General features: G+C 41.2%; 1 protein-coding gene across 1 annotated transcript in view; it reads right to left on the reverse strand.

Annotated features, from left to right (window-relative positions):
* Nucleotides 1-15,014, reverse strand: part of NBEA (neurobeachin) — a 1,472,531-nt gene that overhangs the window by 1,241,389 nt on the left and 216,128 nt on the right. Inside the window, exon 2 of the mRNA XM_053708445.1 lies at nt 942-1,173. Coding sequence (XP_053564420.1) covers nt 942-1,173 — 232 coding nt within the window. The remainder of the gene's footprint in view (nt 1-941; nt 1,174-15,014) is intronic.

Raw genomic sequence — 15,014 nt, forward strand, 5'->3', positions numbered from 1 at the left:
GTAAACCTACTCGGAAAGATCAGAGCAAACCTACTGGCTTTCAAAATAATAAAATCTTTATTGAAGTCAAATAAATCCATTGTCTTTAGACACCAAAACTTTGCCTCCTCTTTGCACCGAAGGCAAAGAGAATGAATGGGGTTTGTGGGAAGGGAAGTGATGCTTAACAGTTTAACTGTGGTGCTCTTTGCCTCCTCCTGCTGGCCAGGAGTGATATTCCCAACAGTAATTGACGTAGTGGACTCACCATATCTTATGAAAAAAGGGTATGGTTATTGATTTAACAAAATATAGACCTTTTTTGTATTATAAAATATAAATAGACGCAGCCAGAGAAGACTGTAACAAATTGGTTATTTAGAAACATAATACATTTAAAAAAACAAAAACAAAACTAGTGTTTCAGAATAATATTATATTTTGTAATTCCAGATTTGGAGAATTGTACCTGTAATAAACAGGTATTCAGGTAACAAAAGGTTAAACTTTCACTAGTATATAATAAACTCTGTCTTTTATTCAGGCAACATCATACACAGTAATTTAGACAGCAAAGAAGTGTAAATCAGTTACCAGCAGTCAGGGTTATACAGGAGCATAAAGGCATAGGAAGGTTAAAAGGCAACATGGAATTATACAGGGAAGTCAGTGGAAATTATTATTACATAAAGAGCATAGGCAGTGTATAACTTGATTCAAAACAGACCTATAAGAGGGTAAAAATATTTTAAAAGCCATGTCAAGCAACAGTACTGCTCAGTTGTGAAAACGCTGCACAAGGCAAAAACTCCAGATTCACAGATAATGCTGGTAATCAGAAGAATGACCATTGCATTTTAGTTATCACTTTAAGGGAGGGGGGCTCTTTACTTTTATCAGTGCAAATCCCTATTTACTTTTTATTTTAATCACAAAGAAGAGGTGGCAAAACAAAAAATTACCTGCAATCATGTCATCAACAGAGCTCATCTTCAGCAGTACTTGCTCAATAAGGCCAACTTCTGTGCTGGTCTGGAGATTACGGACACTTTTCCGTAGAATAGCTGTGAACATGCTCCATATCTCAGCCTGGCAAGTAACATCACAGTGTTCCAAAAGCTCCGACATACATGTAATGCTCTCAGCATCTTGAATAATAAAGTTCATCTCTAGATCAAACTCTCCACCAACCAGCTAGAAAAACAAAAGGGAATGCAAGTATTAACATTGTACAATTAACATTCTACATTAAATGTCTTTAAAAATAAGCTTTTGAAAAGACAGCAAAGCTTTTAGGATTCCACACAACTAACAGTCAGTTAAAATAACATAATTTATGTAAGAACTTACCTGATAAATTCATTTCTTTCATATTAGCAAGAGTCCATGAGCTAGTGACGTATGGGATATACATTCCTACCAGGAGGGGCAAAGTTTCCCAAACCTTAAAATGCCTATAAATACACCCCTCACCACACCCACAATTCAGTTTAACGAATAGCCAAGAAGTGGGGTGATAAGAAAAAAGTGCGAAAGCATATAAAATAAGGAATTGGAATAATTGTGCTTTATACAAAAAAATCATAACCACCACAAAAAAAGGGCGGGTCTCATGGACTCTTGCTAATATGAAAGAAATGAATTTATCAGGTAAGTTCTTACATAAATTATGTTTTCTTTCATGTAATTAGCAAGAGTCCATGAGCTAGTGACGTATGGGATAATGACTACCCAAGATGTGGATCTTTCCACACAAGAGTCACTAGAGAGGGAGGGATAAAATAAAGACAGCCAATTCCTGCTGAAAATAATCCACACCCAAAATAAAGTTTAATGAAAAACATAAGCAGAAGATTCAAACTGAAACCGCTGCCTGAAGTACTTTTCTACCAAAAACTGCTTCAGAAGAAGAAAATACAACAAAATGGTAGAATTTGGTAAAAGTATGCAAAGAGAACCAAGTTGCCACTTTGCAAATCTGATCAACCGAAGCTTCATTCCTAAACGCCCAGGAAGTAGAAACTGACCTAGTAGAATGAGCTGTAATCCTATGAGGCGGAGTCTTACCCGACTCAACATAGGCAAGATGAAATAAAGATTTCAACCAAGATGCCAAAGAAATGGCAGAAGTTTTCTGGCCTTTCTAAAACCGGAAAAGATAACAAATAAACTAGAAGTCTTTCGGAAAGACTTAGTAGCTTCAACATAATATTTCAAAGCTCTAATAACATCCAAAGAATGCAACGATTTCTCCTTAGAATTCTTAGGATTAGGACATAATGAAGGAACCACAATGTCTCTACTAATGTTGTTGGAATTCACAACTTAGGTAAAAATTCAAAAGAAGTTCGCAACACCGCCTTATCCTGATGAAAAATCAGAAAAGGAGACTCACAAGAAAGAGCAGATAATTCAGAAACTCTTCTGGCAGAAGAGATGGCCAAAAGGAACAAAACTTTCCAAGAAAGTAATTTAATATCCAATGAATGCATAGGTTCAAATGGAGGAGCTTGAAGAGCCCCCAGAACCAAATTCAAACTCCAAGGAGGAGAAATTGACTTAATGACAGGCTTTATACGAACCAAAGCTTGTACAAAACAATGAATATCAGGAAGAATAGCAATCTTTCTGTGAAAAAGAACAGAAAGAGCAGAGATTTGACCTTTCAAGGAACTTGCGGACAAACCCTTATCTAAACCATCCTGAAGAAATTGTAATATTCTCGGTATTCTAAAAGAATGCCAAGAAAAATGATGAGAAAGACACCAAGAAATATAAGTCTTCCAGACTCTATAATATATCTCTCTGGATACAGATTTACGAGCCTGTAACATAGTATTAATCACAGAGTCAGAGAAACCTCTTTGACCAAGAATCAAGCGTTCAATCTCCATACCTTTAAATTTAAGGATTTCAGATCCTGATGGAAAAAAGGACCTTGAGACAAAAGGTCTGGTCTTAACGGAAGAGTCCACGGTTGGCAAGAGGCCATCCGGACAAGATCCGCATACCAAAACCTGTGAGGCCATGCCGGAGCTACCAGCAGAACAAACGAGCATTCCTTCAGAATCTTGGAGATTACTCTTGGAAGAAGAACTAGAGGCGGAAAGATATAGGCAGGATGATACTTCCAAGGAAGTGAAAATGCATCCACTGCCTCCGCCTGAGGATCCCGGGATCTGGACAGATACCTGGGAAGTTTCTTGTTTAGATGAGAAGCCATCAGATCTATTTCTAGAAGTTCCCACATTTGAACAATCTGAAGAAATACCTCTGGGTGAAGAGACCATTCGCCCGGATGCAACGTTTGGCGACTGAGATAATCCGCTTTCCAATTGTCCATACCTGGGATATAAACCGCAGAGATTAGACAGGAGCTGGATTCCGCCCAAACCAAAATTCGAGATACTTCTTTCATAGCCAGAGGACTGTGAGTCCCTCCTTGATGATTGATGTATGCCACAGTTGTGACATTGTCTTATCTGAAAACAAATGAACAACTCTCTCTTCAGAAGAGGCCAAGACTGAAGAGCTCTGAAAATTGCACGGAGTTCCAAAATATTGATCGGAAATCTCACCTCCTGAGATTCCCAAACCCCTTGTGCCGTCAGATACCCCCACACAGCTCCCCAACCTGTAAGACTTGCATCTGTTGAGATTATAGTCCAGGTCGGAAGAACAAAGAAGCCCCCTGAACTAAACGATGGTGATCTGTCCACCATGTCAGAGAGTGTCGTAAAATCGGTTTAAAGATATTAATTGAGATATCTTTGAGTAATCCCTGCACCATTGGTTCAGCATACAGAGCTGAAGAGGTCGCATGTGAAAACGAGCAAAGGAGATCGCATCTGATGCGACAGTCCTAAGACCCAACATTTCCATGCATAAGGCTACCAAAGGGAATGATTGTGACTGAAGGTTTTGACAAGCTGATATCAATGTTAAACTTCTCTTGTCTGACAAGGACAGAGTCATAGACACTGAATTTATCTAGAAACCTAAAAAGGTTACCCTTGTCTGAGGAATCAATGAACTGATTGGTAAATTGATCCTCCAACCATGAACTTGAAGAAACAACACAAGTCGATTCGTATGAGATTCTTCGAAAATGAGAAGACTGAGCAAGTACCAAGATATCGTCCAAATAAGGAAATACCAAAACCCTATTCTCTGATTACAGAAAGAAGGGCACCGAGAACCTTTGAAAAAAAAATTCTTGGAACTGAGGCTAGGCCAAACGGTAGAGCCACAAAACTGGTAATGCTTGTCTAAAAAGAGAATCTCAGACACTAAAAGTGATCTGGATGAATCGGAATATGCAGATACACATCCTGTAAATCTATTGTAGACATATAATGCCCTTGCTAAACAAAAGGCAGGATAGTCCTACAGTAACCATCTTGAATGTTGGTATCCTAACATAACGATTCAATAATGATAGATCCAGAACTGGTCTGAAGGAATTGACCTTCTTTGGTACAATGAAGAGATAAAATAAAACCCCAGCCCCTGTTCCAGAACTGGAACTGGCATAAATACTCCAGCCAACTCTAGATCTGAAACACATTTCAGAAATGCTGAGCCTTGCTGTGTTAACTGGGACACGGGAAAGAAAAGAATCTCTTAGCAGGAGGCCTTAACTTGAAGCCAATTCTGTACCTTTCTGAAACAATGTTTCTGAAACCAGAGATTAAGAACGGAATTGATCCAAATTTCTTTGAAGAAAACGTAATCTGCCCCATACCAGCTGAGCTGGAATAAGGGCCGCACCTTCATAGGTACTTAGGAGCTGGCTATAGGTTTCTATAAGGCTTGGATATATTCCAAACTGGAAATAGTTTCCAAACTGATACCGCTCCTGAGGATGAAGGATCAGGCTTTTGTTCCTTGTTGTGAGGAAAGGAACGAAATGATTATTTACCCTGGAAAGAAAGGGAAAGCAAAGTTGACTTAGAAGACATGTCAGCATTCCAAGTTTAATCCATAAAGCTTTTCTAGCTAAAATAGCTAGAGACATATACCTGACATCAACTCTAATGATATCAAAAGATGGTATCACCAATAAAATTATTAGCATGTTATAGAATAATAATAATGCTATAAAATTATGATCTGTTACTTGTTGCGCTAAAGCTTCTAACCAAAAAGTTGAAGCTGCAGCAACATCCGCTAAAAATATAGCAGGTCTAAGAAGATTACCTTAACATAAGTAAGCTTTTCTTAGAAAGGATTCAATTTTCCTATCTAAAGGATCCTTAAATGAAGTACTATCTGCCATAGGAATAGTAGTACATTAGCAGGAGTAGAGACAGCCCCATAACCTTAGGGATTTTTGTCCCAAAAAACTCTAATCTGTCAGATGGCACAGGATATAATTTGCTTAAACGTCTAGAAGGAGTAAATAAATTACCCAAATTATTCCATTCCCTGGAAATTACTTCAGAAATAGCATCAGGGAGATAAAACACTTCTGGAATAACTACAGGAGATTTAAAAACCTTATTTAAACGTTTACATTTAGTATCAAGAGGACCAGAATCCTCTATTTCTAATGCAAATAACACTTCTTTAAGTAAAGAACGAATAAATTCCATCTTGAACAAATACAAAGATTTATCAGCATCAACCTCTGAGACAGAAACCTCTGAACCAGAAGAACCATTATCAGTATCAGAATGATGATGTTCATTTAAAAATTCATCTGAAAAAAAACAGAATTTATGTTTACCTGATAAATTACTTTCTCCAACGGTGTGTCCGGTCCACGGCGTCATCCTTACTTGTGGGATATTCTCTTCCCCAACAGGAAATGGCAAAGAGCCCAGCAAAGCTGGTCACATGATCCCTCCTAGGCTCCGCCTACCCCAGTCATTCGACCGACGTTAAGGAGGAATATTTGCATAGGAGAAACCATATGGTACCGTGGTGACTGTAGTTAAAGAAAATAAATTATCAGACCTGATTAAAAAAAACAGGGCGGGCCGTGGACCGGACACACCGTTGGAGAAAGTAATTTATCAGGTAAACATAAATTCTGTTTTCTCCAACATAGGTGTGTCCGGTCCACGGCGTCATCCTTACTTGTGGGAACCAATACCAAAGCTTTAGGACACGGATGAAGGGAGGGAGCAAATCAGGTCACCTAAATGGAAGGCACCACGGCTTGCAAAACCTTTCTCCCAAAAATAGCCTCAGAAGAAGCAAAAGTATCAAACTTGTAAAATTTGGTAAAAGTGTGCAGTGAAGACCAAGTCGCTGCCCTACATATCTGATCAACAGAAGCCTCGTTCTTGAAGGCCCATGTGGAAGCCACAGCCCTAGTGGAATGAGCCGTGATTCTTTCGGGAGGCTGCCGTCCGGCAGTCTCGTAAGCCAATCTGATGATGCTTTTAATCCAAAAAGAGAGAGAGGTAGAAGTTGCTTTTTGACCTCTCCTTTTACCAGAATAAACAACAAACAAGGAAGATGTTTGTCTAAAATCCTTTGTAGCATCTAAATAGAATTTTAGAGCGCGAACAACATCCAAATTGTGCAACAAACGTTCCTTCTTTGAAACTGGTTTCGGACACAGAGAAGGTACGATAATCTCCTGGTTAATGTTTTTGTTAGAAACAACTTTTGGAAGAAAACCAGGTTTAGTACGTAAAACCACCTTATCTGCATGGAACACCAGATAAGGAGGAGAACACTGCAGAGCAGATAATTCTGAAACTCTTCTAGCAGAAGAAATTGCAACTAAAAACAAAACTTTCCAAGATAATAACTTAATATCAACGGAATGCAAGGGTTCAAACGGAACCCCCTGAAGAACTGAAAGAACTAAATTGAGACTCCAAGGAGGAGTCAAAGGTTTGTAAACAGGCTTAATTCTAACCAGAGCCTGAACAAAGGCTTGAACATCTGGCACAGCGGCCAGCTTTTTGTGAAGTAACACAGACAAGGCAGAAATCTGTCCCTTCAGGGAACTTGCAGATAATCCTTTTTCCAATCCTTCTTGAAGGAAGGATAGAATCCTAGGAATCTTAACCTTGTCCCAAGGGAATCCTTTAGATTCACACCAACAGATATATTTTTTCCAAATTTTGTGGTAAATCTTTCTAGTTACAGGCTTTCTGGCCTGAACAAGAGTATCGATAACAGAATCTGAGAATCCTCGCTTCGATAAGATCAAGCGTTCAATCTCCAAGCAGTCAGCTGGAGTGAAACCAGATTCGGATGTTCGAACGGACCCTGAACAAGAAGGTCTCGTCTCAAAGGTAGCTTCCAAGGAGGAGCCGATGACATATTCACCAGATCTGCGTACCAAGTCCTGCGTGGCCACGCAGGAGCTATCAAGATCACCGACGCCCTCTCCTGATTGATCCTGGCTACCAGCCTGGGGATGAGAGGAAACGGCGGGAACACATAAGCTAGTTTGAAGGTCCAAGGTGCTACTAGTGCATCCACTAGAGCCGCCTTGGGATCCCTGGATCTGGACCCGTAGCAAGGAACTTTGAAGTTCTGACGAGAGGCCATCAGATCCATGTCTGGAATGCCCCACCGCTGAGTGACTTGGGCAAAGATTTCCGGATGGAGTTCCCACTCCCCCGGATGCAATGTCTGACGACTCAGAAAATCCGCTTCCCAATTTTCCACTCCTGGGATGTGGATAGCAGACAGGTGGCAGGAGTGAGACTCCGCCCATAGAATGATTTTGGTCACTTCTTCCATCGCCAGGGAACTCCTTGTTCCCCCCTGATGGTTGATGTACGCAACAGTTGTCATGTTGTCTGATTGAAACCGTATGAACTTGGCCCTCGCTAGCTGAGGCCAAGCCTTGAGAGCATTGAATATCGCTCTCAGTTCCAGAATATTTATCGGTAGAAGAGATTCTTCCCGAGACCAAAGACCCTGAGCTTTCAGGGATCCCCAGACCGCGCCCCAGCCCATCAGACTGGCGTCGGTCGTGACAATGACCCACTCTGGTCTGCGGAATGTCATCCCTCGTGACAGGTTGTCCAGGGACAGCCACCAACGGAGTGAGTCTCTGGTCCTCTGATTTACTTGTATCTTCGGAGACAAGTCTGTATAGTCCCCATTCCACTGACTGAGCATGCACAGTTGTAATGGTCTTAGATGAATGCGTGCAAAAGGAACTATGTCCATTGCCGCTACCATCAACCCGATCACTTCCATGCACTGAGCTATGGAAGGAAGAGGAACGGAATGGAGTATCCGACAAGAGTCTAGAAGTTTTGTTTTTCTGGCCTCTGTCAGAAAAATCCTCATTTCTAAGGAGTCTATTATTGTTCCCAAGAAGGGAACCCTTGTTGACTGAGATAGAGAACTCTTTTCCACGTTCACTTTCCATCCGTGAGATCTGAGAAAGGCCAGGACAATGTCCGTGTGAGCCTTTGCTTGAGGAAGGGACGACGCTTGAATCAGAATGTCGTCCAAGTAAGGTACTACAGCAATGCCCCTTGGTCTTAGCACAGCTAGAAGGGACCCTAGTACCTTTGTGAAAATCCTTGGAGCAGTGGCTAATCCGAAAAGAAGCGCCACGAACTGGTAATGTTTGTCCAGGAATGCGAACCTCAGGAACCGATGATGTTCCTTGTGGATAGGAATATGTAGATACACATCCTTTAAATCCACCGTGGTCATGAATTGACCTTCCCGGATGGAAGGAAGAATAGTTTGAATGGTTTCCATCTTGAACGATGGAACCTTGAGAAACTTGTTTAAGATCTTGAGATCTAAGATTGGTCTGAACGTTCCCTCTTTTTTGGGAACTATAAACAGATTGGAGTAGAACCCCATCCCTTGTTCTCTTAATGGAACGGGATGAATCACTCCCATTTTTAACAGGTCTTCTACACAATGTAAGAATGCCTGTCTTTTTATGTGGTCTGAAGACAACTGAGACCTGTGGAACCTCCCCCTTGGGGGAAGTCCCTTGAATTCCAGAAGATAACCTTGGGAGACTATTTCTAGCGCCCAAGGATCCAGAACATCTCTTGCCCAAGCCTGAGCGAAGAGAGAGAGTCTGCCCCCCACCAGATCCGGTCCCGGATCGGGGGCCAACATTTCATGCTGTCTTGGTAGCAGTGGCAGGTTTCTTGGCCTGCTTTCCCTTGTTCCAGCCTTGCATTGGTCTCCAAGCTGGCTTGGCTTGAGAAGTATTACCCTCTTGCTTAGAGGACGTAGCACTTTGGGCTGGTCCGTTTCTACGAAAGGGACGAAAATTAGGTTTATTTTTTGCCTTGAAAGGCCGATCCTGAGGAAGGGCGTGGCCCTTACCCCCAGTGATATCCGAGATAATCTCTTTCAAGTCAGGGCCAAACAGCGTTTTCCCCTTGAAAGGAATGTTAAGTAGCTTGTTCTTGGAAGACGCATCAGCCGACCAAGATTTCAACCAAAGCGCTCTGCGCGCCACAATAGCAAACCCAGAATTCTTAGCCGCTAACCTAGCCAATTGCAAAGTGGCGTCTAGGGTGAAAGAATTAGCCAATTTGAGAGCATTGATTCTGTCCTTAATCTCCTCATAAGGAGGAGAATCACTGTCGACCGCCTTTATCAGCTCATCGAACCAGAAACATGCGGCTGTAGCGACAGGGACAATGCATGAAATTGGTTGTAGAAGGTAACCCTGCTGAACAAACATCTTTTTAAGCAAACCTTCTAATTTTTTATCCATAGGATCTTTGAAAGCACAACTATCCTCTATGGGTATAGTGGTGCGTTTGTTTAAAGTGGAAACCGCTCCCTCGACCTTGGGGACTGTCTGCCATAAGTCCTTTCTGGGGTCGACCATAGGAAACAATTTTTTAAATATGGGGGGAGGGACGAAAGGAATACCGGGCCTTTCCCATTCTTTATTAACAATGTCCGCCACCCGCTTGGGTATAGGAAAAGCTTCTGGGAGCCCCGGCACCTCTAGGAACTTGTCCATTTTACATAGTTTCTCTGGGATGACCAACTTGTCACAATCATCCAGAGTGGATAATACCTCCTTAAGCAGAATGCGGAGATGTTCCAACTTAAATTTAAATGCAATCACATCAGGTTCAGCTTGTTGAGAAATGTTCCCTGAATCAGTAATTTCTCCCTCAGACAAAACCTCCCTGGCCCCATCAGACTGAGTTAGGGGCCCTTCAGAAATATTAATATCAGCGTCGTCATGCTCTTCAGTATCTAAAACAGAGCAGTCGCGCTTACGCTGATAAGTGTTCATTTTGGCTAAAATGTTTTTGACAGAATTATCCATTACAGCCGTTAATTGTTGCATAGTAAGGAGTATTGGCGCGCTAGATGTACTAGGGGCCTCCTGAGTGGGCAAGACTCGTGTAGACGAAGGAGGGAATGATGCAGTACCATGCTTACTCCCCTCACTTGAGGAATCATCTTGGGCATCATTGTCATTGTCACATAAATCACATTTATTTAAATGAATAGGAATTCTGGCTTCCCCACATTCAGAACACAGTCTATCTGGTAGTTCAGACATGTTAAACAGGCATAAACTTGATAACAAGTACAAAAAACGTTTTAAAATAAAACCGTTACTGTCACTTTAAATTTTAAACTGAACACACTTTATTACTGCAAATGCGAAAAAACATGAAGGAATTGTTCAAAATTTACCAAATTTTCACCACAGTGTCTTAAAGCCTTAAAAGTATTGCACACCAAATTTGGAAGCTTTAACCCTTAAAATAACGGAACCGGAGCCGTTTTGAACTTTAACCCCTTTACAGTCCCTGGTATCTGCTTTGCTGAGACCCAACCAAGCCCCAAGGGGAATACGATACCAAATGACGCCTTCAGAAAGTCTTTTCTAAGTATCAGAGCTCCTCTCACATGCGACTGCATGCCATGCCTCTCAAAAACAAGTGCGCAACACCGGCGCGAAAATGAGGCTCTGCCTATGCTTTGGGAAAGCCCCTAAAGAATAAGGTGTCTAAAACAGTGCCTGCCGATATTATTATATCAAAATACCCAGATAAAATGATTCCTCAAGGCTAAATATGTGTTAATAATCAATCGATTTAGCCCAAAAAAAATCTACAGTCTTAATAAGCCCTTTTTGAAGCCCTTATTTACAATCGTAATAAACATGGCTTACCGGATCCCAGAGGGAAAATGACAGCTTCCAGCATTACATCGTCTTGTTAGAATGTGTCATACCTCAAGCAGCAAGAGACTGCTCACTGTTCCCCCAACTGAAGTTAATTGCTCTCAACAGTCCTGTGTGGAACAGCCATGGATTTTAGTGACGGTTGCTAAAATCATTTTCCTCATACAAACAGAAATCTTCATCTCTTTTCTGTTTCTGAGTAAATAGTACATACCAGCACTATTTCAAAATAACAAACTCTTGATTGAATAATAAAAACTACAGTTAAACACTAAAAAACTCTAAGCCATCTCCGTGGAGATGTTGCCTGTACAACGGCAAAGAGAATGACTGGGGTAGGCGGAGCCTAGGAGGGATCATGTGACCAGCTTTGCTGGGCTCTTTGCCATTTCCTGTTGGGGAAGAGAATATCCCACAAGTAAGGATGACGCCGTGGACCGGACACACCTATGTTGGAGAAAGAGAAGTTTTAAAAGACTTTTATGTATACTAGAAGGAGAAATAACAGACATAGCCTTCTTAATGGATTTAAAAAATAAAATCTCTTATGTTATCAGGAACACTCTGAAAATTAGATGTTGACGGAACAGCAACAGGTAATGTAACAGTACTAAAGGAAATTTTATCTGCATTAATAAGTTTGACATGACATGCAATACAAATAACAGCTGGAGAAACAGATACCAAAAGTTTATAGCAGACTTAGCTTGGTAGCTCCAGCACTGTGCAGTGATTTTCCTGTAGTATCTTCTGACTCAGTTGCAACGTGGAACATCTTGCAATATGTAAAAGAAAAAAAACAACATATAAAGCAAAATTGATCAAATTCCTTAAATGACAGTTTCAGGAATGGGAAAAAAATGCCAGTGAACAAGCTTCTAGCAACCAGAAGCAATAAATAATGAGACTTAAATAATGTGGAGACAAAAATGACGCCCATATTTTTTAGCGCCAAAAAAGACGCCCACATTATTTGGCGCCTAAATGCTTTTGGCGCCAAAAATGACGCCACATCCGGAACGCCGACATCTTTGAAGCAAAAAAACGTCAAAAAATGACGCAACTTCCGGCGACACGTATGACGCCGGAAACAGAAAAAAAAATTTGCGCCAAAAAAGTCCGCGCCAAGAATGACGCAATAAAATGAAGCATTTTCTGCCCCCGCGAGCCTAACAGCCCACAGGGAAAAAGTCAAATTTTTAAAGGTAAGAAAAAATGATTGAAACAAATGCATTTATCCCAAATATGAAACTGACTGTCTGAAAATAAGGAATGTTGAACATCCTGAGTCAAGGCAAATAAATGTTTGAATACATATATTTAGAACTTTATATAAAAGTGCCCAACCATAGCTTAGAGTGTCACAGAAAATAAGATTTACTTACCCCAGGACACTCATCTACATGTTTGTAGAAAGCCAAACCAGTACTGAAACGAGAATCAGCAGAGGTAATGGTATATATAAGAGTATATCGTCGATCTGAAAAGGGAGGTAAGAGATGAATCTCTACGACCGATAACAGAGAACCTATGAAATAGACCCCGTAGAAGGAGATCACTGCATTCAAATAGGCAATACTCTCCTCACATCCCTCTGACATTCACTGCACGCTGAGAGGAAAACCGGGCTCCAACTTGCTGCGGAGCGCATATCAACGTAGAATCTAGCACAAACTTACTTCACCACCTCCATCGGAGGCAAAGTTTGTAAAACTGAATTGTGGGTGTGGTGAGGGGTGTATTTATAGGCATTTTAAGGTTTGGGAAACTTTGCCCCTCCTGGTAGGAATGTATATCCCATACGTCACTAGCTCATGGACTCTTGCTAATTACATGAAAGAAATACTATATAGTCATCTGTATAAATAATATATATTGAAATTCTTGGAGCCATACTGGCAAAGAGTCAAACTGAGAGGAAAACATAATTTATGCTTACCTGATAAATTTATTTCTCTTGTAGTGTATCCAGTCCACGGATCATCCATTACTTATGGAATATATTCTCCTTCCCAACAGGAAGTTGCAAGAGTCCACCCACAGCAAAGCTGCTATATAGCTCCTCCCCTAACTGCCATATTCAGTCATTCGACCGAAAACATGCAGAGAAAGGAAAAAACCATAGGGTGCAGTGGTGACTGTAGTTCAAATGAAAAAATTACCTGCCTTAAAGTGACAGGGCGGGCCGTGGACTGGATACACTACAAGAGAAATAAATTTATCAGTCAAGCATAAATTATGTTTTCTCTTGTTAAGTGTATCCAGTCCACGGATCATCCATTACTTATGGAATACCAATACCAACGCTAAAGTACACGGATGATGGGAGGGACAAGGCAGGTACTTAAACGGAAGTTACCACTGCATGTAAAAAACCCTTTCTCCCAAAAATAGCCTCCGAAGAAGCAAGGTATCAAATTTGTTAAATTTGAAAAAGTATGAAGCGCAGACCAAGACTCCGTCTTGTAAATCTGTTCAACAGAAGCCACATTTAAAAAAAGGCCCAAGTGAAAAACACAGCTCTAGTAGAATGAGCTGTAATCCCTTCAGGAGGCTGCTGTCCAGCAGTCTCATAAGCTAAATGAATTATGCTTTTTAACCAAAAAGACAGAGAGGCTGCTGAAGTCTTTTGACCTCTCCTCTGTCCAGAATAGACAACAAACAAGGTGAACGTTTGGTGAAAACTGTAGTAGCTTGTAAGTAAAACTTTAAAGCACAAACCACGTCCAATATTGTGTAATAGACGTTCCTTCTTTGAGGAAGGATTAGGATACAAGCATGGAACAACTATCTCTTGAGTGATGTTCTTGTTAGATACCACCTTAGGAAAAAACCCAGGTTGGTACGCAGGACTACCTTATCCGTACGAAGGACCAGATAAGGAGAATCACATTGTAACACAGATAACTTGGAGACTCTACGAGTCGAGGAAATAGCTACCCAAAAGGAACTTTCCAAGATAAAGATTGAAATCTATGGAACAAAAAAGGTTCAAACGGGATGTCATGGTCTCCGCACACTCAGCTAGCAAGGTACACTGTCATTTGAATAAAAACAATTGATGACAGAGGCGGGGCTTGGCCGGGCAGGCAAATGGCTGCGTAGTCACACAGCTCCGGTACAATAGAAGGACAAACTTCGGTTCAAACAGGTGCTATTCACCCTTCACTACGAAAAACAGGCGACTAAACACTCAGAGACCACAAAGATACTAATGAGGCTATTGGGAGCGTTCGGGCTCTCCTGAACAACCGCAGTGAAAACTCCGCTCCGCACAGTGCCGCCGCCATCTTGGTACTCCCGCGGCAACGAACAACAACAGCAGCATGTGAGTTAACTAACAAACACATTGTGAATATGTAGGAGTTCAGTAAGAAAGCACGCTAGAAGGAAAAAGTACCTAATCATCAAAAAACATAGTCGCACTGAAGCGGACCAAGATGCACACTGTAGATATACACTCATACCTACGCCACTTTTGAGAATATGGGGACAGCAAAGAACTATTAAATACATGATAAGAAACTACTCAGGAATGCATGTGAACTAACAAAGCGCTCCGCATTTAATCTTCATTACCACAGCTTCACATTTGCCACGCCTGAAGAACCGAGAGCCACTACACAGGAAGTTTTGAGCCTCCAGGGCCCACATTACTTTTTTTTTTTTTTTTTTTTTTTTTTCTTCCTAACTAAGCATTGCACCATCATAAGAATACAAACAAAAATGACGACCAAGCATAAAAATAAAGGGGACAAAAACCTTAAAAGCCAGACCCAAGCTAATACTCTGGTCAGCTCCTTTTTTCACGCTAACTCACCAGAAGTGCAAGACACAGACTCCTCGGATAACAATGCTCCCACTGACCCCACTCCTGCAGCAGATTATCTGATACAACTAAAACAGGACATTGCCAAAC

This window comes from Bombina bombina, chromosome 3, assembly GCF_027579735.1.
Source record: "Bombina bombina isolate aBomBom1 chromosome 3, aBomBom1.pri, whole genome shotgun sequence".
In the NCBI taxonomy this organism is placed as follows: domain Eukaryota; kingdom Metazoa; phylum Chordata; class Amphibia; order Anura; family Bombinatoridae; genus Bombina; species Bombina bombina.